Source organism: Apostichopus japonicus, chromosome 20 (genome assembly GCF_037975245.1).
Source record: "Apostichopus japonicus isolate 1M-3 chromosome 20, ASM3797524v1, whole genome shotgun sequence".
Classification (NCBI taxonomy): domain Eukaryota; kingdom Metazoa; phylum Echinodermata; class Holothuroidea; order Aspidochirotida; family Stichopodidae; genus Apostichopus; species Apostichopus japonicus.
Genome location: NC_092580.1, coordinates 2,495,692 through 2,508,814, shown reverse-complemented (window position 1 = coordinate 2,508,814; position 13,123 = coordinate 2,495,692). Strand labels below are relative to the sequence as shown.

At 38.4% G+C, this 13,123-nt stretch overlaps 1 protein-coding gene across 1 annotated transcript in view; it reads left to right on the top strand.

Moving 5' to 3' along the window:
- Positions 1 to 13,123, top strand: part of LOC139961286 (uncharacterized) — a 52,312-nt gene that overhangs the window by 30,755 nt on the left and 8,434 nt on the right. Inside the window, exons 22-34 of the mRNA XM_071960400.1 lie at positions 440 to 602; positions 818 to 1,062; positions 1,713 to 2,084; positions 2,951 to 3,376; positions 3,931 to 4,137; positions 5,060 to 5,141; positions 5,779 to 5,942; positions 6,233 to 6,265; positions 6,754 to 6,882; positions 7,427 to 7,555; positions 8,998 to 9,114; positions 10,264 to 10,380; positions 12,721 to 12,861. Coding sequence (XP_071816501.1) covers positions 440 to 602; positions 818 to 1,062; positions 1,713 to 2,084; positions 2,951 to 3,376; positions 3,931 to 4,137; positions 5,060 to 5,141; positions 5,779 to 5,942; positions 6,233 to 6,265; positions 6,754 to 6,882; positions 7,427 to 7,555; positions 8,998 to 9,114; positions 10,264 to 10,380; positions 12,721 to 12,861 — 2,325 coding nt within the window. The remainder of the gene's footprint in view (positions 1 to 439; positions 603 to 817; positions 1,063 to 1,712; positions 2,085 to 2,950; positions 3,377 to 3,930; positions 4,138 to 5,059; positions 5,142 to 5,778; positions 5,943 to 6,232; positions 6,266 to 6,753; positions 6,883 to 7,426; positions 7,556 to 8,997; positions 9,115 to 10,263; positions 10,381 to 12,720; positions 12,862 to 13,123) is intronic.

Sequence of the window (13,123 nt, the reverse complement as noted above, 5' to 3'; positions counted from 1 at the left end):
CCAGCCCATTTCATTGTCATAAGCCAAAGTATGCAGGTAGGGGACCAATGCTTTAATTTCAAACATTCATATGCATATGTATGAGAACATATATCGTATGGTATCAGTGCGACCACATTGCCAACGATATTCGGTCGGGCAGTATTTCCTTCTTAAATGTGGTCCGGCTGGACACTTTCCACGGGGAAACATGCGCTGCTACACCGGTCGCACACTGCTTCGACTGAACGCAATCCGACTCTTTCCGATCGTCTTGACGTAGTTTTTGATAGTCGTTTAGAACCGATAGTAGTACTGGCCCCGCCCCCTGGACGACTAATGAACACACATGACTGTATTCTGGTTTATATCACTTCAAAGTTAATTAGGGTACTTTATCTTGAATGGAAGATGACGTCACAGCTTCCATTGGTTAACCTCAACCTGTGCTTACTTCTAGAATTTATGGAATTCAAATGCCAAAGTTTGTGGGACGCTGGAAGACAGAAGCAAACTACTACCGCTGCCGCTGGTTCGATTTATGCGATTGTCAACGCTCCTTATTATAGGTCTGGTGCATCGTGTAAACTGGATATAACTGGTTCATCTGGACTGGCAATAAAGTAGGTCAAAGTTGCAATTTCTTAAGGCTTGCGTGCATAAGAAAGGCATAAATATATTCAATGCTTATCTCCGAAGTGTTTTTAATACTTATCACTAGTTTAAATTGCTAGTTTCAACAGAGTATGTACACTATATACCATGAAGTAAAAGAGTTCAGTTTATAATCTTGATGTAACTCTGACTTTATTGTTTTTTCTTGAAATGCAATTCTTAGATTGGTTATTCATCGAATGGTTCTGCGACAGGAATCCTCTGCGGTTGGCTGTTTTGATGAACTCATAGTTAGTGAAGTTAGAAATAACTCTATGCTGGAGGAAGTACGTGGCGTCTACAGCGGTAATAAAGCAAATCTTGAAGTTATATGTCGTTCAGACCACATCACCATAGAACTACGTATCGGCTGTATCAGTGCGGATATGCCCAGCTTACTCGAATTGGCGGCCACTTACAACCCTATCGGTAAATATGCAATAATAATGTTACATCTTGCGCAAATAAGTGAAAAGATTGTCGCGGATTGTCAGCCCCGACAGGAACCAGTCTTTAAGGCATAAAGTGCGTAGAGATGTATACATGGACATAAAGAAGACATATTGAATTTGAAGCACCAGAAAAAAAAATGCCAGAAAAACGTTTTTCACATTATATCAAAAACAAACCTGACTTATGTATGCCAACGTTAAGGTATTGTCAAAATGTTTAGATATTTTTCTGCAAGTTTGCTGCAGTTCACCGGTTTGCACCAACAGTCTGGGGTCGTCGCCCACCCCCCTCCCCCTAAAAGAAATTTAAGACGTCAAATGGAGCATTATGAGGCACAGTTAGGTTATATGTTAGATCTGTAATATATGTTTCAACACAAAGTTGTGCTGATAAATGCTTTTGAAATTTCTGTGTGAGTTTCGTAAAACAGTAAATTAGCGCTGAGTTTTTTCGGGCAAAGTACGGTATAATGAAATCTCATTTTAATCTGCAAATTAGCGGTAGGGAGATGAGATAATAAATAGTATAGCGAAGGACTGAGATATTCAAGTTGAAGATCGCGCTAACATAAGGATGACGATACCATCGAACAGGGTTTATTGCATAAGTCTGTTCTATGTTTTCAGACTGCAGTCAGCAAAATTGCAGAAGCGGGTGTGCGGATGAACAAATCTTCACTTCAGCACCAGGGACATTCTCATCTCTTGACTTTCCCTCTCAACTTCCTTCATTCTCAAGATGTTCCTGGATTATTCGAGCTCCCGAGGGTGTGTTCATATCTCTTGTCTTTGATGGATTTCAAGTAGCTTCAAAGTCTAACACCACTGAAGATTGCATAGACACTGTATTCATCGATGAACCAATCATGAACGTAACATTTGCCTTCTGTGGTCACACTCCTCCTCTCATCATCTCTGGATCTAGTGAAGTCATTGTCAGATACGAGACGACTCTTAACGTTCCTTCCTTAGGGTTTCTGGCATCTTTCAATTTCACAGGTATGATCTTTATTCTTACATATTAACCTTTATCATCAATGTGTACAATCACCATCTCCCATCAGCATCACCATCACTTATCAGAATCAGCATCACCATCGGCATCACCAACTCCTATCACAATAACCTTCACCATCTCCTGTCTCCCATCACAATGACCATCACCCATCTCTCACCACCATCTCCCATCACAACTACCATTAGCATCTCCCATCACAATTACCTTCACCATCTCCTATCTCCCATCACAATTATACCATCACCCATCAACATCAACATCGCCCATCTCCCACCACCATCTCCCATGACTATCAGCATCAACTTCACCATCAACAACACCATTTCCCATCACCCATCTCCCAGCACCATCTTCCATCACTATCATCTATCAGCATCAACACCATCACCAATCTCCGATCACCCATCTCCCACCACCATCTCCCATCACTATCACCTATAAACACCACCATCAACATCACTCATCTCCCAGCACCATCTCCCATCACTATCACCTATCAGCAACATCACCATCACATCACATCCATCTACATCTACACCATCAACAACACCATTTCCCATTACCCATCTCCCAGCACCATCTTCCATCACTATCATCTATCAGCATCAACACCATCACCAATCTCCGATCACCCTTCTCCCACCACCATCTTCGATCACTATCACCTATCAGCATCAACACCATCACCAATCTCCGATCACCCATCTCCCACCACCATCTCCCATCACTATCACCTATCAGCATCAACACCATCACCAATCTCCGATCACTCATCTCCCTATGTTTCAGAATGGTCTATTGAATGTTTGACATCATTAAACAACTAAGCATAATCTTCTTTCAACAGGAGTGAGAGGATGTGGTGTTGGCAGTCGTACATGCGCAGTTCCGTACTTGTGTGTCTCTGATTTTGGTGTGCTAACCAGTCCTAACTATCCATTTAGCTATCCTTCTTCCCTGTATTGTACCTGGTTCATTACTACATCTACAAGAACCTACATTGAGATATACTTCACTGTCTTTGACATCCCTGCAAAAACATGTGATCGTGATTTTGTCGCAATCAAAGGACTTTCAAATGACCCATATGTAAAACTATGCAATAGAAATGCTGCAAAGTTACAGACATTAAGGTCTCATAAAAACAGAATTGAAATAATGTTTTCTTCGAGTCACGTGCCATCTAATGGTAATGGGTTCGTCGCCCGGTACCAGGCCAAGAGATTTAAATTCAACCACCTAAATGGAACATCTACAAATGGCTTTTATGAAGGTAAGTTTTGAAGTTTTTTTTTTCTTACTTTTCCTTCATTTGCATACATTTCAGAAATACTTCGAACTCTCATATGTTTTTCTTAATTGCAGAACCTAAGTAAAATACAGTCACAATATTCGCATATAAAACAGTGCATCTCTGGTTGTCTATAAGATACAATTATTATGCAACCTGCATAACATTGTTTGTTCAGCTTTCAAAGCATCGGAACACGAAGTATGTTGTTGTTATCGCAAGGTTAATATCTCTTATTATGCTCAAAGACATTTCCTGTTTAATGCTTTATTATTTAACGAAAGTTAGAGGGCCTGATGTTTTGATCTTAGCAGGATCCTAACAGGATCCTAGCAGGATCGGAAACGTTCGATCCACCATCGTGCGATAGTGTATCCAACGCCTTTGGCACCATTCACACGAATGGTCTCAACATCTAAGAAGGAAATGACTAAACACCCCTCCCGTTCTCTATTTTTTATTTTTTTTTAGTCTACTTATTCCTTATTAGATGCAATCTTGTGTAATTTCCAATGAATGACTATTCTTGCGTACAGGATCATGCCCAAGGAACTACACTCAATGGAATGATAATTGCTATAAATTCGTCACAAGTGAGGAGAATCATAGGTGGGTGGAGGCTGAAAAAGCATGTGAGAGAGATGACGCAACCCTTGTCAGCATCATAACTCTTCAAGAAATGGAGTTCATACAATATATGCTGACGAATGTCTGGATCACCCAGGTTGAAGAGATCTACATTGGTAAGTTCGTTCAATATCCTTGTTATCGGTTGGGCATTTGGAACCTGTTACGGCTATCTCAGTTGCCTTAGCAAGTCAATGTTCCTATAATTAACGGATGGCCCGATTTTGACCTTCCTTGAAAGGTGTCTTATGATAGGAAGTTTTGTCTCGCAGTTCTCAAGGAAGAAAAGTAGAAAGATCCGTTGAGACGATGTTTTTTCGCTTTTTGCTTCTAGAAGTCCCAGAAGAAATATTGAATTGAAACCTTCACGGGTATAATGACAATATACCAGGTACTATCGAAATATGCAGTTGCCATGGTAATAAAAGTGAAAATGTTAATTGTACTACATATATATATATATATTGTATATATATATAATCATATACATAATATGATATATATATATATATATATATGCATATATATAATTGTACTGCATATAAAAGCTTAACCGATGTTCGCCAAATTGGATATAGCAATGTGCCCCGTTATGACTCGTATGAAGTGAAAATGAGTATTTGCTATTACTACAAGGACAAATGTTGAATAGACATGCAATCTTCACAAAGCCTCATATGTTTTAACTGCATATTTACAATGGCGACTGAGGTAAAACAAACAAAAAACAGGGGACAAAATGCTGCATTGTGCAGCGCAGAGTATATGAATGTAATCCGCGATCAATTGTTCATGGAGGATGATTGCGATTAGATGGGCAACTCAGTGTGCTGCCCTCTTCTTTTACCGGCATAGCTTGTGTGACATTTTACAGTTTCTACATTACTATAAAGAAGGAGACGGCTATGAGCAGTGAGTTTGAAGTTTGCAATGAGATGAACACAAGTTCAATGTGTATAACATTCTGGTGCAGAATCATGATTGTTGTATGAATAAGGATACAGAAGAAAGCTGGCCTCTTTCATTTCTCATATACAGGTTTGACCGATAGGATGAAGGAAAGGAAGTTTCGCTGGGTAGATGGGAGACCATTAAGTTTTTCAAGTTGGTATTTCGACAGGTGATTATACAAGCGGGTAATCTACAGCACTGATTGCCCATATTCACGTTTGTTTTTACTATTGGTTAATCCGGGAACTGTTTAGAATTTCGATAATTCTCAACTGACGGAGGTATACGTACATATTGTAGATGTAATGAACTGCTGCTGGCTTCTATTATTTGCTTCTTCCAAGAAACGAGAGGATGGAGGAGAGAGATAGAGGAAGGGTAGAGAAGCAAGGAGTACAGATTGAGGTTGAGGGGGGCATTGATCTAACAATGATAAAGAAGTTCTAAGAATTTTGTTTGTTCCAATCCAGCAACTATTTACTGCAATTCATGTTGTAAATATATCTTCTTCATATGCGTAGGAGCATAATTTGATTTTTTTTTTGGGGGGGGGGGGCTGTAACGACTTGCCCGAAAAATTATAACCAATTTTTTTTGGCGCGCTCCGCGCGCATTCAACATCTTAATGTGCATATCATAGGCATTCATAGGTTATTACATCGCATGCCAATAAAATTCTCAGCATATTGCCCGAATTTTCACAAACATTTTTGGTTGGGGGCTGCAGCCCCCCCCCCTTGCCTCCTACCCCTATGATCTTCTTTGTCATCACTGTAACAATCACTTCCCTGTTTGTTCATTTCAAGGCTAAAAGTTGGTGATCGTCAACCTAATGATGGTACGTTTGGTGATTGCGCTGTCATTAACTTAACCGATTACGCGTCTATTTCAAACTGGCACGACGTACCCTGTGCTTCTCCACAAACAAACCAATTTATTTGCAAGAAAACACTTGCGACTAATTACCAAGGTACGCTATAGATATCAGAATGAGAAAACTATAGGAATATTATGTCACGATTCTGTATATATGTTTAGCTTGAGAATTATTTATACCTATTTCATGACTCGATACTTACGAATTAATAAACTTATCTGCACTTTAAACTCTAAACGTATAAAATGGAAAGTAACTTATCATGTAAATTGCCGCCTCGAAGTATAGGCTCTTGATTTATGACGCAGTAACGCATGTTAAAGTGTTTTATTTGTGGTAATCTATTGGTCTTTTCCATGTGTTTTAATGTGTTTATTCTTCAGGTGTGGTCAAATACAACAATGAGGACAATTCTGGTGAGATGTTTCTATTTTGTGTTAACGTTTGAGTTCATTTGATTGAAGCATAACTTTATAAATAATATAAAGGTTGCAAGAGTATAGATTTACGTAAGTACAATTAACCCACAAAGCGTTTACAGTTGACAACGAATGAACAAATATAACGATAAATGTAAATTCTATAGCACGATAGTCGCATGATTGTTACACCTATAGCAGCATCGTTTAAGGATGAAGGTATACTGTTTATTACATGCTAAGCTGCTGTCAGCTTTTCGTTTATTTGTACTCATTTCAAGGTATTTCAATTTAAAGTTAAAGTTCGTTCATTCCTTCATGAATTTGCTTCCTTGAACGTTACTATCATTTTGATTTGTCCATACTATTCATTCTTGCTATATATTGATCAATGCGTCTGGCAAAATGTTTGATGAGTCATGCATGAGTCTAAAGCAAAGCCTGCATACTTTTGCATATTGGAAACAATTTACATTACTTTACAGATGTTTCGGGGCATTGTCGCATCAATGGATTATTTAAGTGTACAAGTGGAGAGTACATCCACGGTGTATACCAGTGTGATAATGTTGCTGATTGTAGTGATGAGAGTGATGAAAATGACTGCTCGTACGGTACGGTATCAATTTGAGTTATATATATAGTAGTTACGACATTAGTTGATGTAAACTCATTATGCAAAGGCCTATTTATAGCCCTGTTAACAAATCGATATCGCTTCATTGTTATAACGTTGAAGAAGTGGGTATTGATGATATATACGTTATGCAGTTATAAACTTTATTGTGACGATTATCATACGGTGACTGCCGTTCATGCCATTACTATTAGAAGCACCATAATTAATGTCGGTATTATCATTATTAGTTGAGTCATGCATCAGTATTTCTTGAATTCATCATTATTATTTGATTGCATCATTATTTCTTGTCTACGTACTTCTTGTTTGATTGCATCATTATTTACATGATTACACCATAATTATGACTTGCGTGGTTGCGTTGCACCATTATTACTGGAATGCATAATTCTGACTTCATTGCACCATTTGCATACTTGATTACCTCATTCTACGTTTGTACCATTGCATAGAGCCTGATTGCATAGTAACTACATAGTTACACCATTATATTACTTGATTGCTTTATCCACAAACAGATCAGAATTCAAAAGATGTTATTTGCAGTGACGACACGATCACGTGTGGGAACAATGAGTGTGTGTCTCTGTCCTTCGTGTGTAACTTTGTGACGGATTGCCAGGACGGAGCCGACGAGTACCAATGTAGTAAGCATATTGAGTATAATAGAGTGTTCATCAGTAGCATATCGAGTACAATGGGGTGTTCATCAGTAAGCGTGTTGAGTATAATAGAGTGTTCATCAGTAAGCATATTGAGTATAATGGAGTGTTCATCAGTAAGCATATTGATTATAATGGGGTGTTCATCAGTAAGCATGTTGAGTATAATAGAGTGTTCATCAGAAAGCATATTGAGTATAATGGAGTGTTCATTAGTAAGCATATTGATTATAATGGGGTGTTCATCAGTAAGCATGTTGAGTATAATAGAGTGTTCATCAGAAAGCATATTGAGTATAATGGAGTGTTCATCAGTAAGCATATTGATAATAATGGATTGTTCATCACTAAGCATGTTGAGTAAACTGGAGTGTTCATCAGTAAGCATGTTGGGTATAATGGAGTGTTCATCAGTAAGCATGTTGAGTAAAATGGAGTGTTCAGTAAGTAAATACCGTACTATATATAACTTGTATACAACCAACAAAGTCATTATATGTGATATTCCATCAGGATGTTATTCATGTTCATTTATATTAGTTATCATAAGAAACAATTTTGTTAACAAATCACAGAAAGAATGATGTTTTACTCACGTGTAAGTGCTTAGTTTAGCAGATTTTAGACTAAGCGTTGTCACCAGTGCTGAAACGTATCAAAACCGTGAGTACAACAGCTGTTCGTTTGAGTGTGTCAGGCAACCCTGTATCAGATATATAACTTCCACTGCCGGGCTGATGTTGTGGGCGTTGGTGTTCCAGCAGCATAACAGAATCTGTTAACGTAATGGTGTCATAAATATTCAGAGCAATACAAGCGTTAATTAATCTTAAATTATATGAATCTCAAAATGGGACAACAATTTTGCTTTTACCCAGCACACCATGCACGAAGGCTGGCTATACGCGCTTGATTTGCTCCTTGTTCGTTTTGTCAGCCGATTCACACAGAGATTACAGTAACTACTGTAAATCTAAAGTTTTGTACCACAGTAAATACTGGATCGTGCTGACAAATCTGATAAATCGGTAGCATGTGCTATTACATTTACAGTAAGAACTGAGGATATTTGTAATTCCAACAAATCCCAAAACAACTGGATTTATTGGAATTACACATATCCTCAGTTCTTACTGTAACCCTAATAGCACATGCTACCGATTTATAGCACGATCCTGTTGTACAAAACTGTAAGATTTACAGTAGTAACTGTGTTATCTGTGTGCATCGGGTGGTTTTATTCACGTATAACTTAAAAGAAATGAATGTGCTAAATAAATTGTTAGGTAATAAATGTACACATAAAGATAACAGTTTACCGTAGAATTTACCTGTACGATTACAGTCTGTAAGAGAAAGGATACATTCTTTTGTATCAAAGAGGCAGATAGACAAGCATAAAAACTGCTTTGCTGTTCCTTAATCAGGTTACCCAACATGCCGGTCGACTGATTTTCGATGTGATAATGGAGAATGCGTAGCGAACTCAAAACGTTGTGATTTATATTACGATTGTGTGGATGGTTCAGATGAAAGACTGTGCGGTAAGTATTGTTTTTTTTCTTCTATCGCATATGTATTGTATTTTTTATTAGAACTAGGGCCCCTCTTTAAAGGTTAGAGGCAATTTCAATTTCTCCGACTATAGGCATAATCTACTTGGGTCGATGCTGACGTCAGCACTTTATGAACACTAAGTTGAAAGCATTTTACAAAATTAAATAGCTACACACACGTACTTAGAGACGAAACGAAAAAGATTATCAGTAAAAATGGAATGTAGGTCATAGATGTGTGACGGGCCAAATACCCCCGGACAAATACCCCCGGACGATTACCCCCCAGTCAATAACCCCCCGGACGATTACCCCCAGTCAATAACCCCCCGGACGATTACCCACCGGACAATCCCCCCCCCCAGGACAACTACCCACCCGGACAACTAACTCCTCGGACGAATACAGTAACACAGTAACCCCCGGATAAATACCCCCGGACGAATATCCCCCTGGACATATGCCGTTAACGATAGGGGACGGATGCAGCGACGGATACGCAGGTCTTTTTTCGAGTTTAGTTTCCCGCGGGCCTCAGCATATACCCTGGTCCCTCGGGCAACTGCGAGAGGATATTTACAATTGGGTCAGGGTGTCGGTTAAACTGGCACCACTAGGGTTGCTGTGTGCCCTGGCACTTTTAACCTCCTCCCGACTTTTAAAAAAGATTCGAGCTTTTCACATATAAGCCCCCAAAACTCCTAGATAGTGTTTGACAATGGACCGAGGCCCGGGGCAAGACAGGTGGGGACGGCGGTTGAAGAAGCACGAGGGGGGGTGGGGTTGGTCATTGGTCACTGATGGTAGTAACTATTAGATTACTATTAGTTATAGTGAAACTATTCTATATTGTTAATCTCCGAACAATTCTGAACGGACTGGGAAATTATTTTTAAAAAGAACAGAAAATTCATTCAGAGATTTTTGCTACTTGGTTTCCATATATCTCCAGCTTGCTTCCATTAAGCCATATTTGTTCATGTTTCCTAGGTCTCATCAACCAGGTATGAAACGAAAACCTAGTTAGCATCACGAAATTGAAACCGTTTGTTGCCCTACTGGATGATCGCAACTCAAATTTCCTCCGATTGGTCTCAGAGATAGTTTACTGATTTTTTTCTTTTTTCTTTCATCCAGAGGTCTGTCACGGTGGATTTCAGTGCTATGATGGGAGTTGCATCCCTCTTCGGTTAGTTTGCGATGGTGTCCTTGATTGCCCAGGACATTTTCACGAAGATGAGGGATCGAACTGCGGTAAGTCCACAGACCAGGCATGTGGTTGGTCGCCTCTATAGTGCAGTTAGCTTCTGCGTTACATGTTAAGAAGGTGACATTTTGGCGTAATATTACTGTGACACTTCTTTGTACAATATAGTGTGTTTTGAGTCTAAATTAACAGGGAACGTTATTAATCTTGTGTATTCATAGTTAATTTATATTCACTGGCCGTTCTGTAAAATTACAGGCCATAATGACGCAAAAGTACCATAATACTGTCTATTAACGTTCATCATTGGTAGTAGAATACTGTAGAACGCATTTTTAATTGCATATTAATTGCATAACGTTACATAAGAAAAGACCGTCTTTAAACATGAACTATAGAGACAAAATTGTTTGGGGGGATTTTCCATTAATTTGGGAGTTTACATACCCATAATCAACATATGTAAATAAAAATCTTCGAAAACCTACTATAACCCATCACAAAACGACCACGAAAATGGACAGTTTGGGTAGTCACGTGACATGTACCTCTGGAATGTCTGAAAACAGAGATCGACCCAAAGGAGCCTCTGTTCACCGTGTGACGTCATTTTTTTTATACCTCGAAAATCGAACGCTGAAATAGGTACTGTTTATACACAGATAGCGAACAATTGTACTGTATTTGACTTCCAATTTCGAGCGTTTGGAAATCTGTTAGCTTTAAACAAGAACACATGAAGGTAAACAACTAGTTTTAAGACAATTTTAAGCAGAAAATTTAGTTTTTTATTTGGGTTATTTTATTTGAAAAATTTCTACTCAAATGGAGGCATCGTTTACATAGCGGAGCGTCAATAGGTCCGTACGGTACACTATACTGTAGAACATGCAAGCAGCTTGCCGATTCCGTAATACAATTTGATCGCAAGATACCGCAAACTGAACAGAAGAATATACCTAAAAGATGCCTCATGCGTGATATGTCACGGGAAAATGGTTTACGTTACTATCAATGAATTGCATAAAAAACACTAAACATAGTCGAACAACTACGAGGAGACGCTGGCCCAAATCGACCAGGGTAGCATATACATGACTGCTGAACATAGTACTTACTCGTTTTAATATCCAAAAGTACAAACACAGTCAGATAAAAGTATCCTGTCAATAAACCAAATTAAGCAGTGAATATCCAAATCCACGTTTCTCGTTCAATCCTGGGCGAAATACTACCGTGACTCTGTGTAATTATATAGAGTTAGGTCTAGTTGAAACAGGCCTTGACCAGTAACATTTCACGATCACAAGACAGTCAATAACGAAATAAAACGTCCGATCATTATATAGTACCGTTTTATTCCACTCCTTGGACCATGCAGATGCCGGAAAAAACATAACGGACAATATAACACATGTATCACGAACTCACGATACTGGAATACAACAAATGAAATAGATAAAATGCGATGAAATCCTAACATGACTATTTACACATGTTGTGAGCCAACTCTGGAGGGAGTTGTAACTCACTACATGTTGATGTTTTTTGCAGCGCAAGTATACAACTTTACACACTCAACGCATTGTTGTGATTGCGGATTACCAAAGATGACGTAACATGGTCACCTAATGTCTTAGGAATGTTTCAGGAATGTCTGAAATAGGTTTCCTAGTAAAAAGCTGACGTTTCTTCCAATTTTTCACGTATTTAACGTCCGAAATTGGTAAAGTTAATTACAGCAATGTAATTGGAGTGAGTTAAGGATTACATACATGCAAAATGGTGAGATTTTATGTTCATCGCAAAGTCTCCATAGTTGATGTTTTATGATGGTTATTGTGACTTGATACCCATAATTTAACCTTGAGTGAATGTACAATTCCACTTTATTACCGTTTTGTATTAATTACCAGACATCGGGTGACAAGGTGTTACCCAAATTTTTCCGCTTATATTTTCAGTAGGTGATTTATGTGCTTAATTATGCACATAATAAGTCTGAATTATTTTGTAGGCTGTTAGAAATATTTCTTTTGATACGAATGTGTGAGTTTATTGCGTGAAACTGTTGTTGTTTGTGCTAAACTTGAAGTGGCAGTCTTCACTATTATCGCAAAACATGAAGTTGGTATATATTCTTAACCTTGGCTCGTGTGAAAATAATTGTTATTAATGTAGTATCTACTGCCTTTAAAAGCAAACGCGATTCCCGGTCATTTGGCTAAGATCATGATTAAATTAGGAAACTGTCCTTTTTGTGTATATGTCTGTTTCTTCTATATACACGAGTCAGAACAAGGATGGTCTCGAAACACATATTGCACTTTTATTATGTATACCTCAGCTGGTAATATTGGCTTTGTATGCTGCTTCCATTTATTTAGAGTCGCCAAAACTTTGCCTAGAGAACGAAATCCAGTGCTCCAGTGGTACCTGCACAAACATCGAGAATGTATGTCTGTTTGGCTATGACAAATATAATATACAACGCGGCTGCAGAGATCTGAGTCATCTTATTCAATGCGGTGAGTTAGCATAAACTAGTACACATACATAATGGCCTGGTTACATCCCTCATTAAGGATAAAAGTATATGCAAATTATTTACTGACCCGAAGGAGAAAATAACAGAACATTGAGAAATGCATCCAAATTGCATATATCCCAATCGTGGTAATAGCATCGTGGTAATAACAATATGTTACGGTTGAGATCGTTTCGTATTAATAATTACTTATTGCAATTCAGTATCTTACAGTTGAGATCGTTTCGTATTCATTATTACTT